Source organism: Gopherus evgoodei, chromosome 11 (assembly GCF_007399415.2).
Source record: "Gopherus evgoodei ecotype Sinaloan lineage chromosome 11, rGopEvg1_v1.p, whole genome shotgun sequence".
Taxonomy (NCBI): domain Eukaryota; kingdom Metazoa; phylum Chordata; order Testudines; family Testudinidae; genus Gopherus; species Gopherus evgoodei.
The window spans coordinates 15773928-15792263 of record NC_044332.1 but is presented as its reverse complement, the minus strand read 5'-3'; the positions used below and the strand labels follow the sequence as shown (position 1 = coordinate 15792263).

General features: G+C 43.5%; 1 protein-coding gene across 13 annotated transcripts in view; it reads left to right on the top strand.

The window, feature by feature from the left end:
• MAP2 (microtubule associated protein 2) overlaps positions 1 to 9097 on the top strand; it is a 342751-nt gene extending 333654 nt beyond the window's left edge. For all 13 annotated transcript variants that reach the window (XM_030580175.1, XM_030580178.1, XM_030580185.1 and 10 more), the window contains 2 exons: positions 1671 to 1783; positions 4996 to 9097. In XM_030580175.1, coding sequence (XP_030436035.1) covers positions 1671 to 1783; positions 4996 to 5211 — 329 coding nt within the window. In that variant the 3' untranslated portion in view covers positions 5212 to 9097. The remainder of the gene's footprint in view (positions 1 to 1670; positions 1784 to 4995) is intronic.
• The last annotated feature ends 9239 nt before the right edge of the window (positions 9098 to 18336 follow it).

Here is an 18336-nt window from a genome sequence, read left to right as displayed (position 1 = left end):
GTCCAAAATCGAGCGAAAGAATGACTTCTTGTGTCTTGTTTCCAACACTCCTACTAATGATCATCCCAGAATGACGTTTGCTTTTTTTGCAACAGTGTTACACTGTTGACTCATATTTAGCTTGTGATCCCCTTTGACCTCCAGATCCCTTTCTGTAGTACTCCTTCCTAGGCCATTGTTTCCCATTTTGTTTGTGTGCATCTGATTGTTCCTTTCTAAGTGGAATACTTCGCATTTGTCCTTATTGAATTTCATCCTATTTATTTCAGACCATGTCTCCAGTTTGTCCAGATCATTTTGAATTTTAATCCTATCCTCCAAAGCACTTGCAAAGCCTCCCAGTTTGGTATCATCCGCAAACTTTATAAGTGTATTCTCTATGCCATTATCTAAATTAGGGGTTGGCAACCTTTCAGAAGTGGTGTGCCGAGTCTTCATTTATTCACTCTAATTTAAGGTTTCATGTGCCAGTAATACATTTTAACATTTTTGAAGATCTCTTTCTATAAGTCTATAATATATAACTAAATTACTGTTGTATATAAATAAATTTTTTAAAAAGTTTAAGAAGCTTCATTTAAAATTAAATTAAAATTCACAGCCCTCTGGACTGGTGGCCAGGACCCAGGCAGTGTGACTGCCATTGAAAATCAGCTCGCGTGCTGCCTTTGGCTTCCGTGCCATAGGTTGCCTACCCCTGATCTAAATCATTGATGAAGATATTGAGTCCATCCCTATTCAGCAAAGAACTTGAGCAAGTGTTTAAATCCCACTGAAGTTCTGATTATAGTATAGTATAGTAGAACCTCAGAGTAACAGACACCTTGGGAATGGAGGTTGTCCGTAACTCTGAAATGTTCATAACTCTGAACAAAGTGCAGTTCAGGCTCTAGTTCCAGCAGCAGCTGAACTCCCTCCTCCGTGCCAGCAGCTTCCTTGCAGGCAGTTTCTTTCCCTAGATCAGACTGCAGCCACGTCCCCCTTCCAGCCAGGAGGGTAGGGTGAAAACAGCTTGTCCCTCTCCCAGCCAGAGGAGGGGGGCTTAGAACAGTGCTTTCCCCTCCCAGCCAGGTATGTGTGTGAAAACAGCGCCCCCACCCCTAACTGGGGGAAGGGGCAAGCAGCGCAGACCCCAGTGCTGCTCCTGCTCTGCTGGCTGCCTTTGGCTGGCAGCTCTAGCGTCTTCACTACTAGATGTAAGTGGCTGCCCCACACATGGTGTAGGGGTGGGGAGAGGTAACCCACATGTGCCGACCTTTAAGATACAATACAGGCATGGTGCAGTATTTGCTTTTTTTTTTTGTCTCCGCTGCTGCCGGATTGGTTTCTTCACATGCTGTTCGGTTGGCCAGTCAGTCAGTAACTCTGGTGCTCATATCTTTGAGGTTCTACTGTATTGAAATGCTTTGCTGAATAGATGGCACAGTGCTCTTCACCTCTCAAAATCTAGCCCTTTATGAATTATTAGATCCATATTTGACAGAGAAGTAATAAATGTCTGTGCCCAGACAGAATTGGGAGGATGGAAAAAATAAGGCACTAATAGCTAATTCTGTCCGTTGATTTGCCTCGTTGGCCTTCAAGCTACATTTCCAGGAAACAAAACAAAGTGTATTTGAAATTTAGGACTACTTTATTTTCTTAATTTTTATTTTATTTTGCTTGAATAGGTGGAGGACGTGTGAAAATTGAGAGTGTGAAACTGGATTTCAAAGAAAAAGCTCACGCTAAAGTTGGTTCCCTTGAAAATGCCCACCATACACCTGGAGGTGGCAATATCAAGGTAAGAAATAAGCCTGATGAACTGAGCTTCTCCCTTTGAGAATGCACTTCAACCCAAAGTTAGCAGTGACATGAATCGTGGTGTAAATTACACAGCAGGTATACATGGGTCAGAAAAACGAGTGTCACTTATATACAGGACTATAGAGGTGAGAGCAGGAAAAGCAACTAACAGGAGAATAGAAGGTAGAACAGGTTGATCCTCTCAACCTGGAGCCAGTGACTCCCAGTCTGCTCCTCCTGATGCTCAGTGCTTTTCCCTTTCCCCAGTTGAACTTCTGTTTTGCCTCCAGACCTCTACCTTTGCCCTATTCGAAATCCACACTGGGGTTTTAGTCAGTCTAGTAATCCTGACCCAATGGCTGTCTTCAAACCTCCCTTGTTTCAGGGCTCTCTGGGTAAGTAGTAGTGTAGAATCACATTACATGCCTCTGACCCCAGAGAATTTGTAAAGTACATGAAATTTGAAAACAGAAGGCAGACCAGCAGGATCTGTTTATATTTTACCATGTATTTTTTAAGATGCCAGGAAACTGAACCAAATTTTTAGAAATTTGGAGTTTGATTTTAAGTTTGGGCTGAAATTCAGTCCAGGTATTTATTCTAAAGGTCACTCCTTTAAGAAACACAGTTAGTTGTGCAAAACTGACTCTTCCACCTAATGTCATTGAATCACAGAGGGCCATCGTATTGGCATAAAAACAGAGAGAAGGCCTTTCAGTGAATATCAGGCTCCTAAGTGCCTACGTCACTTTTGAAAATAGGGCTTAGGCACTCTTGAAAATGTTGCCTCAACTCCAATTGAAACCGGATGCTAATCACTTTAGAGACCTTTGAAAATCTTAGCCAGTCTATTGAATAGCACTGGGTGACTATTACAAAAATGCTCTAGGTATATTCCTTTCAGCCATGCTCACTGGCCTTTTGTGTATACTTCCTGTGAACATTTGAACGACATTCAAACAATGCAAATATCAGAATCACATAAACACATGTGCATATTCACTTTCCACAAGCAAGTACTTACACTGGCATTGCTTGTGTGATCATCCAGTCAGAGAACTGAAATAATATCATGACTGTTGTAACCAACCACAGCAAACCAGTGCAACTCAAATAGGGTGAAATTCACGCCTGTGCAGAGGGCCAGCTCAAGGCCTTTGCACCGCTCAAGTTCCACTTTAAACCTTGGGATGATGCTGTGCACAAGGGTGGATTTCACCCATTACAGATATTGAATACTCACAGAGGTACACACATGTTCAATCCTTACAAGGCTTTTTTTAAAAAAGAAAGGACATTTCAGACCAGTAAAATGTAGAATAATATATTAATTCAATGAAGACATGATATGCACATGGATATTCAGAAATAGAGGCAAACGATGGGATTTTTCAGTCCTGCCTAATGGGAGTTAGGTACTCAAATCTCACTGTAAGGGGTCCGCTGTCGGGTGGGGGGGGGGGCGCGCTTCGTCCTCCGGGGCACCTGGGAACCAGGCTGCCTCACTACACCGAGCAGCGGTTCAGTCTATAAAGCCCAGGCCCTGGGATCAGGGCAGGGCAACAAACACTCGTGCAAGTCAAATAGGCTCAGGCCTTTCGGCAGGGCCAAGCAGTAACAGTTCTAGGCTGTGGCCTCCTCAGGCCCAGGGAGAGGGGGAGTCTGCCACCCAGATGTTGGGTGGCGGGGGGGACGCTGGCTCTCCCACTCCACTGCGTCCCAGCCCGGGGCCCTAACAGCGGCAGGCAGTCTGCTGCTGTGTCAGTGGGGATCCTGCCCGCAACACACTGGCATTGGCTCTGGCAGTGTTGCAGCCAGACTGGGGTCGGCTACCCCGGGCCACTTCCACTCTCCCCCTCATCGAGTACCTGAGTCGTCGTGGTGTCAGCAGAGGGTTCAACCACCATCGGTTCCTCAGGGTGAGTGTCCACGGGTGGGCTCAGCGGGTCCTCGGGATAGGTGGCAAAAGGTAGGCTTGGCTCCTCCTTGGGGTAGCCGGAGCGGGGCGGTCCCAGCCTGTCCTCCTGAAGGTAGCGAGCGCGGGGCAGGTTCGGTTCCTCCTCCGGGTAGCTGGAGTGGTGCAGGCTCGACCAGTCCTCCTCTGGGTAGCGAGCGCAGGGTAGGCTTGGCCAGGCCTCCCCGGGATAGTGAGCAAGGGGTAGGCTAGGCCGGCCGCTGCCTTCTGCTGCCTCCCCAGCGGGAGCTCGGTTGCAGATGTCCAGCCTTTCTGATGGCTGGCCCCTTACAGAGCTCAGAGGGCCTGCCTTTATATTTCGGGGTCGGCACTTGACCCTTTGCGGGGCAGGCTCAGAGCTCTGTAGCTCTGCCCAGTCCGGCCTCCAGCTGGGCTGTTCGTCCTCCGGGGCGCCTGGGAACTAGGCCGCCTCACTACACCCACTGAAAGCCAATGGACATTGAGTGCCTAATCCCCTTAGGCACCTTTGGAATCCCAGCCTAGATTTATTAGATAAATTTTTGTTGTGAATTATTCACGCGGCTGTCACCTTGGTCGGAATCATTGGCAGGTTCATAGGACAGGGCCCGTCTGCTAGAGCAGTGGTTCTCAAAGCCGGGCTGCTGCTTGTTCACGGAAAGCCCCTGGCGGGCCGGCCGGTTTGTTTACCTGCTGCATCCACAGGTTTGGCCAGTCGCGGCTCCCACTGGCTGCAGTTCGCTGCTCCAGGCCAATGGGGGCTGCAGGAAGCAGGGCGGGCTGAGGGATGTGCTGGCCGCCCTTCCCGCAGCCCCCATTGGCTTGGAGCGGTGAACCGCAGCCAGTGGGAGCCACAATTGGCCAAACCTGCAGACGCGGCAGATAAACAAACCGACCCTGCCTGCCAGGAGCTTTCCCTGAACAAGCGGCAGCCCGGCTTTGAGAACCACTGTGCTAGAGGACATGCTCCAGCAGTGGTGGCCCAGGCAAAGGTGGTGAGTGACTCCTGAGTCCAGTGCTGGAAGGCTGTTGATCACCTCCTGGCAAGGGCTGAGCTCTCTCAACTCCCGCTGACTTCAAGAACTGAATGTGACCAGCACCACACAGCAACAGGCCCTGTGTCGGAAGGAGAGAGTTGGCTGCACACTGAAAAGGTGGGATGGTGTGTGAATAGGAAAGGATGTCACCACAGAAGACAGGAGTTTCAAATCAAAGCAGCAATAGAAGGTCATTACTTAAAAGCAAAGGTTTAAATGCATTTTGTCTTTCTTGAACAGATTGACAGCCAGAAGCTAAACTTCAGAGAGCATGCTAAAGCCCGTGTCGATCACGGGGCTGAGATCATTACGCAGTCACCAGGCAGGTCCAGCGTGCCTTCACCACGCAGACTCAGCAATGTCTCATCCTCTGGAAGCATCAACCTTCTGGAATCCCCTCAGCTTGCTACCCTCGCTGAAGATGTCACGGCCGCCCTTGCTAAGCAGGGCTTATGAATTTGCTCCATTTAGCAGTGTATGAAGTAATAATATTTAGACATGAGCTCTTGGCAGGAATGGGCTCAGAGCAGGTGTTACATTCATTCTTTACCATGTCTAAAATTAAGTCACATCCCAAGACTGTAGCAACCATACAATAAAAAAAAAAACCCAAAATAATTAAATAGATGCAGAAATTGGCCTGATCTCCATTTACAGCAGGAAGACACTGGCTTTACATGGGTATGCAATTGCAGTGTATGACATTGGACAATTATTGTTGCTCTGCTCTGTCTTGCATGGAGTACCATACTATGATAAAATGCATTTTTACCTTTCCATGTGCCTGAGGGCAATCCACCTCTTTCTGACTTGTTCCTATCCCAAGTTGCTCGTTTCACAGTTCCATTGATGGGTGGGAGGAAAAAAAAAGTCGCCCATTGTAACTTATTACAGGTTAAATTAAACTGAAGAGCCTAGTTACCGCATGGGAAGGGCATATAAAGGAAATCAAGTTTAATTTTAAAAAGTGTTATTTTGTATAAATGGGTAGAAGGAGAAAGACTGGATTAAGTTATTAACGTTTTGGGGCCTGGATAATTATGTCAGTGTATAGCTGATTCCAATAAATTATTTAACTGAAAACTAAAAATAGTAGCTGAAAAACATTTGAATTGTGCTTGAGGAAGTGGCATTTTTAAAACAAAAACGCTGTTGAAAGGAAGCACTTCCATTTCAATGGGCTTGTGTCTGATTAGAATGTCGGTTAAGCGGCTAGATTTGTGTACACACTACCGGTTTCACATCCTTTCCATCTGTTTGATACAGTATTATAGATATATATATTTCTCTGTGGCCATTTGTGATACACCCTCATATACTTGAATATTATACTTCTTTATTCACAGTATCTGTGTCTCTTGCACCCTTTGGTGTTGCAATTTTAGGTATGTAAAAGTAGATGTTAGCAGGGTTTTTTTTCCCTATTCAGAAAAAAATACATAAAAAGACAAAAACATTTAGCATGAAATTGCTTTCTGTAACAACTAAAAGCCGTGACCCTGTTTTAGTGTCAGATGCAAGTCTCTTCTGTGATGCTAGAAAAATTACTCCTTTTCCCCACCCTCCTTTTTTCACCAAGACTGATTTTGTGAGTTATAGATTTTAGAAAGAGGGTTTCCAAATAGGTGGGTTTGGATTCTGGATTTTTTTAAATAAAAAACAGTTTGGTTTTAGCTTTTTTTTTTTTTTTAAACTTCTGTAGCAACAATGAATGTTGGATTTATTTTACTGATTTTTTTTTCTTTTGCTAAAGTTGAAAAAAGTATTTGGATGTCATTCCGTACCTTCAGTAGTGTCTTATGTGTACACTCAGGCACTCTGGTAGTATAGCAGCAAACACTGTAGAGATGCCAATAAATTATAATTAATAAATTAAATAGATAGATAAAATGAACTCCCTAGCCTGGATCACCAAGGTGACTGGATAGATAAATAGGGCATCTTTCAATCTCAACAAAGAAGCAGCAAGTGTATGTTGACTATAAAAAGTATAAGAAAAGTGTGCATAAACTTGCAGAGAGACACATAAACATCAGATCTAATGGAGTTACTTGTGAGAACTCCAACAACATTATGGACACTAAGAAAACACTGCTGAAGGTAATACGGTGGTATTACTCATCAGTGGATAACAAATCTGCTGATGTTATGTACAGTAGATATTATAAAATGACAAATTTACACACTTGCAGATTGTTGGCTCTCTTCCTTTTGAAATCTCTAGCTAATCTTTACGCTGTCAACTGAGCTAGACATGAATTGTGTATTGGAAGCTTTTGAGTACTCTGTTCTTTTTATTGTGTGCGTGTGTGTGTGTTGGGGATTGATCTGAAAAGAATATAGAGATGATGTTTGTATCTGTTCAGAAGATTCTTATAATTAATAGCAAGGGTTTCCACAGAATTAAATTGATAGTATTAAACTGCACAAATACTAAAGAGTAAATCTTCAGTGTGGTGAATGGAGATTTTGGCCAAGCAGTTGTTCCCGGTGGCATTAAGATGAATTATATGGCTCAAATTCCATGCACCTTACTGAAGATGAACTCCTAAATAGCCCCACACATCAATTCCGCAAAAAGCTTTTTCACACTCTAAAGCACGGAATGCTGTTTGTAAGTCAGTTATTTTATACAAAAGACAGGGAGTTTAGCAACCATGTTAAGTGCATCAAGAAGATTCTGATTTCTGCCTTGTAATTGCTGTACTGTTGCTTAGAATAACCAATGGGAATTTACTTGGAAATAATGTTTGGTGTGATCCATAAAAATGTTTTGCCATTGTTTAAGAAAAACAAAAGGAGGAGGAAGAAGAACAGTATTTTTGATCATGTTGCTCTCCATCAATTAACGCAAATGCACCTTGCAGTGTTTTTATTATGCCTTTTGCCAATGTTAGGAAGAGCCTAAGGTACTCCTGAGCCTCAACTTCACTGAAGTTGAACAAGCTGGTCAGAACAGTATTTAAACTGTGACTCAAATACTTTTTATCCTGCTTTTAAATAACAAAAAAAAAAACCCCACATTCTGTAGATGGTGAAGTTTAGTTATGGCACATACATGTCCAAAGTCAAACTGATGTAACACACCAAGTCATTTACTTCATGCTTTGAAATGAGCTTTCTTGTCTTAATTCAAGCAAAGTCCTTCTAATCAATAAATGTCCTTCCATAGAAAGAGTTCTAGAACTTTTGTGAGGAGCTAGATGAAGATAAAAGAAACCAAGAGTTTAAGTTAAATAAAATGCGAGTTACGTTACACAACTCTAGATATTCACTGAAAAAGCTCATAAGAATCTTAACTTCTCAAGAAGAGTGTCAGTTTAAAAACTTTGCAAGCACTGGGTGGCCATTTTCCAGTTTTCTGGAACCCACGTCTTTAACAGTTCTATTCTATTGGCAAGTTTAGCCAGTCAGTAACATCTAAGAGCCAACTTCTCTCTATTTGTAATAGTGAATAAACAGAAAATTTAAATTAAGCCAAATCGGATAGTCATGGGAGAGTCAAACTGAGTATATTTGTTGAGTGGTAGGACAATGGAAAAGGCACTCTGGGTGTCTCTGCATCTGCAAAATATCTGTTTCTATGTAATCCTAGGCAAGAAGAAATCCAGTAAAAGTTGAGCAGATCTTGGTCCAGCTACAATGAAGGAGAAACTAACAATGATGAGGATACTCCTGTGTCCACTAGACAACACATTTTCACTGTACAGCAGTAAATGGTATTAGCCAGCTAACACTATGTTAATGTACAGTAGCAACATTTCTTTCCTCATTATGACTGCTTGCAAATATATATAAACTGGCCTATCTACACAACCCAAAGGGAGTTGAAAGGCTGTCTATGTGGACTACTGTATATGAGAAAAGTTTTTGCTGGGCTGGACCAAAATATTTTCTGAAAATCAAGTATGAACATCCCTTCAAAGACAGATGTCTTTGAGTGTAGATCACTTTTGTTATATAAAATGAAGCAGACAGAATTTTAGCCTAGGTGTGTGTAGAGCTCACTCGCTCTTAGTAATCTCACTCAAGCAATGCCCTCTGCAGGAAAATAATTTACTTTAAGACTTGGAAAGGTCAGGCAAAAAAGCCACTTCAACTTTAGCAAAGAGAAAAAAGAAACAAAAAAAAAAACCAACCATATTCTGTATGCTGGGATTTGGAGGAATACAGTCTGCTGTTACAAACCTGTGTTTTTTCTGATAATTCTAGAGCCTGTTACCATAAAGAGACATTTCTTGAATGGCTGGTGGTAGTTAGTTCATGTTTTTCAATCCAATTTGCAATTGTATTTGTCGCTGTATAGTGATTGTTTTGCAAAATAAAATTGCTTGTCATCTAACCACTTGTATCTTTTATTTGTGATGCACATTATATCCCCATCCATTCACTGCATATCATTGTACTGCTTTTAAGAAAATATAAAATAGCATATACCTACTAGCAATGCATACAGTCAGTCTTAAGCCGAGTCAGAGCAGATGAAAGATGACTCTCACTTATTCTCCAATATTTCTTGCCAAAGTACCCAGCTTTACAGCCAGCACATCAGTCTTTAGGGAAATATTTCTCTGCTTCATATGAATGAGTTATTTTCTTGTTTATCCTGGATTTCTAGCCCAAATATGAAGTTTAGCGTGACTGTGGATTGAACAGTTAGGTTCCCGAGATAAATAACTGACCTCATGAGTAAATCAACTTTCCTCTGTTCTTCAAAATTTTTAGACTGACTTTAGTACTTTTGAAGATGTCTCTGGAGGCTGAAGTCATCTACTGCACCCCAGAACAGGTACAGCACAGACAGTGGCTTTACAAATGTCCCTGTACTGCCCCTCTTGTGTACCTCACTCCTGATTTGGAAAGAATACCTGTAGGAGAGAATGGATAGGTTCCATCTCTAACTCTCTTAATCCACGGTGTGTCTGCCAAGGGTATATATTAGTGCCAAGCATGATGGTATTTTTATTCTATAAGAATGTAAGAGCTTCCATACTGGGTCAGACCACGGTCCATTTTGCCCAGTATCCTGTCTTTGACAGTGGCCCATACCAGACCTTCAGGGAGACTATATAGAACAAGTCAATTATGAAGTGATCCATCCCTGTCTTCTGCTCCCGACTTCTAGTAGTCAGAGTTTTAGGATCACCTCAAGCATGGGGTTGCATCCCTGACTTTCTTGGCTAATAGCCATTGATGGACCTATCCTTCATTAACTTACTCAGTTATACTATGCACACTTGCCCCCTGGGAACTGGAGTGAGAACTGTCAACATGTTCTATGAGCCATGTTTCTTTACGAAGTAAACAATGACATGGGGGCCCTCAGATGAGAAGAAAAGTCCAATAATGAATTTGCCCTTAGTGGAACCCTCAGCCCTTCATATATTCCTAGTTGTTTGTTTATTTAGATATCAGCCTTATTCAATCTCCATGCCAAAGCTCACTCATCTTTATCAAAAGGCCGAAGTTGCTACATGCCACCATAAATCATCACCTTGTTTTCTTTTGCAAATGCTTACAGAATACACATCTTGGGTTGGAGGGAAGAAGAAAGAGAACCCTCCACAGTTTAAATATGTTTTGTTTCCACACCATGAACGGGACTCTCATAGCCAGTTGGGCATCAAGAAGTCCTGCAGGTTTACTTACCCAATCCTGCAAATGGAATTTGTTCTGAGGAAGAAGATATGGAGAGAGGTGAGTTCTACGTAATGAAAGGAGGAAGCTATCTTCAGTATTCTTCCCTACATTACATACTCTTTGGGCTAAGAACCAGGTCATCCACCTTCCTGAGCTTTTGACTTGTATAAGGAAAATGTCCATCCTGCAGCAGATGGATTTGTCTCTTTACTTCACTGTCCTAACATGAAATTTGTAGCTGTTATTACTCCTATCTTAACTCAAGTTTTACACTTGATTCTGCAAAGCTGACTCACATATCGTTGCTTTATATTCTGTGGAACTTCTTATATGAGTAAGGGTAGTAGGGTCAGGCCCTTACATTGCAGAAAGACTGAGATAGCCCATCCAATCACACATTATTAGTATTGACATTTATTACAAACAATAATTTTTGCCAAGATGTTTCTCATTTAAAACATCTTTTCCCCCATCACTATTATTTGAAATAAAACTCTTCAGAATCATACCACTGAAATCTATTTCCTTACCAAGATAACAACTGCTCCCTCCTGCGGGAAAAAAAACAACATGGCACAGGGCTGAAGGGATGAAAATCTCCATAAGGTTCTCCTGACTCCAATTGGTACTGATTTCTCTACTGGGGGAGGGGCAGGGATAGCACTCCCCAGAATAAATCACATGCCCTACCTTCAAAATCTTGGAACACTGGGAAGCAAGGATCATCCCAACAGAGAACTCATGTCTGGCTGCCTCTGTGCCACCAGCCATTGCACCCTTTGTCTGCCAGCACAGATACAACAGAATTACCCCATTTGAGCGTCATCAGCTGGCACTTGCCCTAGAACACCTATAAAGGCAGATCTCCCTCAGAAGGCGGGACTGCAGGAAGCTGGGCTGTATTACCTTTCTAAAGGAATATTTGCATCATTAGTGCTGGGATAACAGGCACTCTGTCCTAGCTGAGTCTCTGTCCTCCCTACTCCTCTCACAGAGCCACCAATCCCTTGGTGCAGCTTGGAGGAAGGGGAAGACAGTGAGCCAACCTTCTATGTTGAAGGGATATGGTCCATGAGTGAAGGGATCCCCTCCACCATCAGATCATGAGGGCATGATCTGCTGTCAAATTATTTGTGTCTTCCTTGAGCATACTCCCTAGTTTGTTGGGATGCTCTGGGCACAGAGCAGCTAGCATGGAGGGTATTTTTTAAATAGAAAAACAAAGAGTATGGAAGCTCATGGCTTTTGAGGGGGGAAACACTGCACAAACTTTACTAACACAATAAATGAAGGAGCCACTGTCTCCTTTTAGTGCCCATTAGCTAATAAAATGCTATGGATGGACAGTCTGCAACCTGCCATGGATCTCAACCCCTAGTCTCAAGGAAGAGTCAAGCCGAGAAGTTCAGGAGTGAAGACATGACTTGATTCTCCACTCACATCAGTGCAAATCAGAAATAACTCCATTGCAGTCAGTTGATTTACATCAGTGTCAGAGAAAGGAGAATCAGGCCCAAAGGAAGTAGGATGGTTTTATGTTAAAAGCAAAGCTGGAATTATAACCCATCAGGACACAGCACCAGGAGTAAATCTAAGGCCCAGATGCACCAGAATGCCAATGGGATGCACCGGCATGAACTGTCCTGCCTTCTGCAGCTTTTGCCCTCCTTCCCTTCCCTATCCTCTCACTGGGGCACCTGAGGGCCTGAGTGCGGATGACACTGAGATGCTGAGACCCTGTAAAGCGACTGCTTAGACAGGTCACTAGGGGGCCTTTTGGGAGAAGTATAAAAGCTGGCAGGCAGGACAGGAAAGCCCAGTGATTCTCCCTGAGTTTCTGTGTTCTGCTGCTCGGGCCCGTGCCTGGTCTTTGTGACTCTGTGCTCAGGGGAGCAGAATAAGGCACCCTGTTGATGGGTCAGTGGCTGAGGCAAAGGGAGCATGAAGGGAAGAGGGTGGCCTGGAGAGTAGCACAGCTCCTGAGGAAATTACCTTGCCCCAGTGGTGTGACCTGGTGTGGGAGAATCCCTAGTTTGAGAGGAAGAACTGGGGGGGACCTGAACAACACCGCTTTGGCCTGTTAAAAGAAACCACCACTGGGTGGGTGTTTGGGGAGGGGGGCAGAGACCTGTTCAACAACTACTCAGCTGCAGCTGGGGGAGGGGGAAGCCACACTCCTTTCTGGCCTGTACCCTCTTTCCCCTCCATTGACTGAAGCAGCTATGTAGAGGAGAGCCTCACTTGCTCTGTGAACCCCTTCGTCTCTGTGCTTGCTATGGATGAGGGCAGGCGAACAGAGACTGGCCCCAGATGCTGGTGATCTATTTTGCTCACTTCCACTGCTGGGTGTGAACATGTTTAACCAGGAAGCCTGGACCTGCATTAGGAATTACTAGACACATGCAGGCTACTGGAGCTCACTGACCTTCTAGGCATGGCATGGCATGGCCCATGCCCACTTCCCTGCTGCATTACTATCTCCAGTAGCTGCTCTGGTCATCCTAAAAAGGGACCTCCTTGTTCCATTTCAGCCATTTGACTGGATGGCCTAATGTGAGGCCATATCCTGCAGGGCTTAAACTGATAATAGTGAGAGTTTCACCTCCATGAGGCATGGAAGAGGGATGCAGGATCTAGGCCTCGGGCGAGCCATATGGTTATTAGATTTGCTATGAAATAAGTGTGCTATTATTCCTGTTCAGCTCTAACTTCCTAAGGGAGAAAGGTAGCGAGTCTGCTTCTTAGATTTGTATTAAAGTTTATTTTGCAGCACTTTATTAAACATCTTAGCTGTACCCTGAAGTCCACAGCTGCTTTAGCTTTGCTTTATAACTAATATCCTTTAACATGGGATCACCATGCTGATCCTACCTTATTGTGGCTCCAAAGCACTCCTAGTCTCTGCATTAAAATAGAGACCCAGACTGGATAGAGTATTCTAGTCCCTCATTATATGGTGCCCTATAAAGCTTAAAATAACACTTTGGAATGCCTCAGACTGTAAAGCAGTCTCTTATTTGCCTTTTGACTGCAATGGACAGATGGTGGGGGGTCACCATAATTCCTAAATCCTCTTTTTACTACACTGAGTGAGCTACATCACTGAAGTTCAAACTCCCTTTGTTTTTAGGCTTAGAGATTATTTAACCAATAGATGTTCAGAGACCAATGCTTGCCTGAGTTGCTTGGTGATCTTAAGGAAACTTAAGTGGGAGGAAGGGAGGGAAGAATCAGCCTGATGCAGCAACAACTTCAAGTTTGCCCTCCAAGCTAAGCATATTCTCACCATAGTAAAGATGGCAAATTCTACAAGGCTGGTTTTTCAAGAAAGTTCTATTCTACATTGTCTTCTAAACTCCTCTGATGGTGGTTAAACTGCTCATCTGTGCCATGTAGGCCTGCTCAGAGCAGGATTAGATGAAATGGTGCTTATGACCTCTGTTGCTGCTTGGAGCCCTGTCTACACTAATGCTCTGACAGTGCTACAACTGGGGGGTAGCAACAGTAAAATTCTATCAGAAACATCCCAGTGTAGATATACTTGTGGATGCCTGAAGCTATGCTTCTGCATGGTAAACATGAAGGAATTAAAGCGGGCAGTCAAACACTCATGTACTAGAATTTCAGAGCCCCTGGACAGGACTGGGTTACAGCCCACATGGCACAATACTGCAAGGTTCAGAAATAAACATAACGAAGCTGCTCTGCACAAGGAAGTAGAAGCCATTAATCATCTACTGAAAAGAGGAGCTAACGTTAGCAGCATGCTTCAGCTGTGGGAAACATCCTCAATGAAGGAATCAGCGCTGAGAACAAAGACTGTGGATGAGGCTAAAGAATCCTGCTTTAAGCAGGTAGAACTAAAGCAATCCCTGAGTGCAGCTGAAGAGATTTCTCTTGGCACTGTCAGGTGAGGAGCAGTGATTAGCTAGGCACTTCAATTAGCAATCCCTTCTTCTCTTGCTGGCCTAATACCTTATTTTTAATAGTACATGGTATGTGATTATACCTTAAGCAAATGGTTCTCGACCCTTTTTGGCCCAGCTAGAGTGACCAGATGTCCTGATTTTATAGGGACAGTCCCAATTTTGGGGTCTTTTTCTTATATAGGCTCTTATTACCCCCTACCCTCATCCTGATTTTTCACATTTGCTGTCTGATCACCTTAACCAGGACACACTTGCACAGAAGGCCCTAAATGGAGTGAAACCGCTGCTATGCCAGGGGGGCAGACAACTGAGCAGCTGCACAGAGAAAGTGTCTCTCCTGCCCACGGCAGAGCTTCGCTGTATGGTGCTGCTTGCAGCAGCAGTGTGGGATGGGAAATCTGGTGGCCTTGAGGAAGACTCAAGGGAATAGATAATGCATTTTATATTGTATAGCAATACAGGTGTAGTCCCTTGTGTCTGGAAGGAAGTTATGGTGGACATGCAGAGTCCCAGTTGCTACTGTACAACACTACAAGAGGAAGTGTGGTCTAGTGGTTAGGGCACTGGACTGGGACTCTGGAGGTCTTGGCTGTCCTCCTATCCCACTGTGTGATCTTAAGGATGTTGCATTGCCTCATTTTCCTTCCCATCCTTTATCTGTCTGGCAGTGCTTCTATGTATCTGAACAGTGCAAATTGCAATGCAGGCCTTACTTTTGGGGAAGGAGCTACTAGGCTATAAATAACAGATTAACACAGCCCATGATATGTAGTAAATGCAGTGGAGTAGGTGGGATTCTGTTCTGTCTTAAGCCACCAGATTGGAAAAAGGCATTTTTCCCTACCCCAAAGCATTCCTTAGAGTCCCTAAGCCAATCCTGTTACATCAGCTGTGTAGTGGCAGGAGGTGGCTTAACATGCCCTTCACAATCTAGTTGAATGAGGTTCCAGCTGTGTTCTCTTGCTGTTACCCCAGCCTCTTCTGGCTATCTTGAATTACGATAAGAAACCAGAATTGTTTTTTTTGGCCCTATGTGGGGAATTACCTCAGTATCTGACATTACATAGGTGTTCCCTACGCAAAGTGACCAATCTCCAGAAGAGCTTCTCAGTTAGGGCCCAAAACAAATGGTTAGACTTTCAAAAGAGCTCAGCACTTTTTGAAAATCTGGCCCTAATGGTGGGTTCTGAGCACTTGAAAATGTAGCACTGAGGCCTCTTGAAAATATGAGCCAAAGTGTGGGGGGTTTCTGCATGTCCTGAGAACCATACTATTCAGTTATACCAACCAAAACTCACAAGATATTTAAGTGCAACCTCTGCAGTGTATTAAAAAGAGACTAGTGACCTGTTGGCTTGTGATGCTATTAGACTCCTCAGTGTATTATGCTGTGACACCCCATGTAACTCATTTACTCGTCTCCTGTTCTATAGGCCTACTGAATATCTCCGTCTATCTTGTGCTCAAACAAATTATTCAGGTTGATCCTATTTCCTCTGACTGCCAAAAAACACAAGTAGGTATCATAGCAACTGCATGCCACTTTGTTCTGATTTGTTTCCTGTATGTCTAAGCTGCAAAACAGCACCAGAGAGAGCGAGATACTTCCTGGGATATAAAGGCATCTGTGGAAACAACCTTTCCCCTTAATACAGAGATCTTTCTAGATATTTAATCACTGACATCTATCGAGCTGAGTCACTTCTCTTTTTTAAAAGCCAAGAGGAAGACTGGCTGTTAAGGAAAGCCAGGGTGAGTCTGATGAGGCATTTTTTACTGGGGCACCATCTTGTTAGTATGTAAGTACACCCAAATGGTGGCTGTTACTGTGCAAGAGAGCCCCAGCCGTGAGAAGATAATCGATGGATTTGATTATCCTATACAAGTAGGATAAAGGTTAATAGAAAATGTGTTCCTAACTTGCAGTCTGATTCTCTCCTGTTAGTTGCCATTTCCCCAGCCAGGGAACCCCTGCAGAGCAGAGGCTGCTGTAAATTGCAACAGGGACCAAATTGGCCTGCAGCTACTCCAGAATTGGGGAATGACATAAAAAGCATAAAGCCAGCCTTGCCCTCTCTTCCTTAGTCTTGTGCCCAGCAGATAGGAATCTCTGTGTTTTAAAATCCTCTATTTATGCTGACATTTCAGATTTCTTCCACTGGTTTGAGATTCCCAGTACTTAAAATGGCAAGTATGGTAGAACAGGTAGTAGAAACTTTACAAGTTTGCACAGGTAAAGAGCCAGATACTCATCTGGTATAATTGGCACAGGTCCACTGAAGACAAAAACTGCACGGTTTACACCAGCCGAGTATTTGGCTCAAAGTTGTGTGAACACATTTGTGGCATATTTGGAGCATAAACTGTAAAATTAACCTTTTCAAGCTGTTCTACTTGCTTTTATGTCTAGTGGTGTGGTTTGTTTGTTTTTAAAAAGAAACCCTAGTCTCTTTAAATACTGTAGCTTGTTTGGGGAATTCATCCAGTCTCTTACATCAATTAGCATACCTGATATTGGGTTTATATACTTTAAAAGACATCTTTCCCACTGGCAAGAGCATATCTTGTCTTGGCAGGGCATAAGACAGTTGAGATCAGCTAGGTTGTCCCAGTTTTTTATCCCACTGTTGAATCTGGCTTGGGCAGGGTAAAGACTTGTTGGTGATAGGCTTGTCTGCATCACTACCTCCTTGAGGATGTCCATTACAATTCTTCTATATTGTCTTCTTGAGTGCTGTTATGTGACAATGCAAAGCATTGACATCATTGAACCAGGAACTTAATATTGCCCCTAAAACTTCTCTGCCTTTTCCTATAAACTTCCACAGCCCTCTCCTTCCTGGTGTGCTGTCACACTTTTAAAGAAACAGGAGACTTATTGTCATCCTCTATCTCTTTTTAAATGAGAACTAACATTTGTAGCAAATTACAGTTCCAGATTCTCCACTGGCCACATCATTCATCCAGGTCTATTCATCTTCAGATCCTAAAGAGTTCTGTCCATTTCAACTGGACTATACCTCTAGTATCTGATAGACTCCTGCTTTTGAACCCTTCTCGACAAGACCATCTCCATTCCCTAAGGCAGCAAAGTCACATGCTCAACATCCCACTTTTTTTGTCTGTTCTTAGAACCTTTATCATTTGTTATGGTATAGAATCTCATGGAAAAGCTATGCATAGTGACAATAGCTGGTGTAAAAGACTCTTTCTTGGTAGCCAGAGCAGACCTGAAATAGGAATTGAACTCTCACTAAACCAGGGATTGTCTTCCACTTTTTGCAGGGCTAGTTATCCTAGTTTAAGTTTGAGTAAGACTCAGATTTCATTCTAACAGCCAAAGATGGTGAACTTGATTTGCCAGCTTTCAGCCATGCATCCTTTAAGGAGGGCCACTTATGACAAAGATTTGTATAAGGCTGGTTGCATTGTCTATGGCTGCTGGGATGCAGACTGTTACCAGAGCTAATGTGGGATCTTTCTGTTGTAACATTCTCTGAGCATTCTGTGCTTCTCTTTTCCCTAGTCTATGCTCTTGTGGGGACTGGAAGTAATATACTCAAAATGGTACCATATCCATCAAGTTATGAATTCAGGGTCTTATTGTCAGTGACTTCTTTAGAAAGGAAAAGACTGGTAAAGTAGTCACAGAAGACAGGGGCAGGATGGGTTGGTTCATTTAATTATCAGAGAATACACAGGTCTCAAACCTGATTCCCCCTTGTATATTGGCACTAGTGGCTATTTTTGTCCTAATCTCAATGGTGAGACTGGCTAGCCACTCAAAATGGCATCCACATATGCTTATATCATCCTGAGCCTCTAAGAATGTGGTTGATCCCATCATACGGTCTAGTCTATGCCCCATGCTGTCACTAGTCTCTTGGGAGTGACCCCTTTAGTGTGCCAGCACCCACAGAGGCCACGGGACTCTAAGACTCCAAGCCTGGGCCTTCCCCTGTCTCTCCCCATGGCTCCCTGCAACAAATCCAAATCCTTCTGTTGGAGGTGT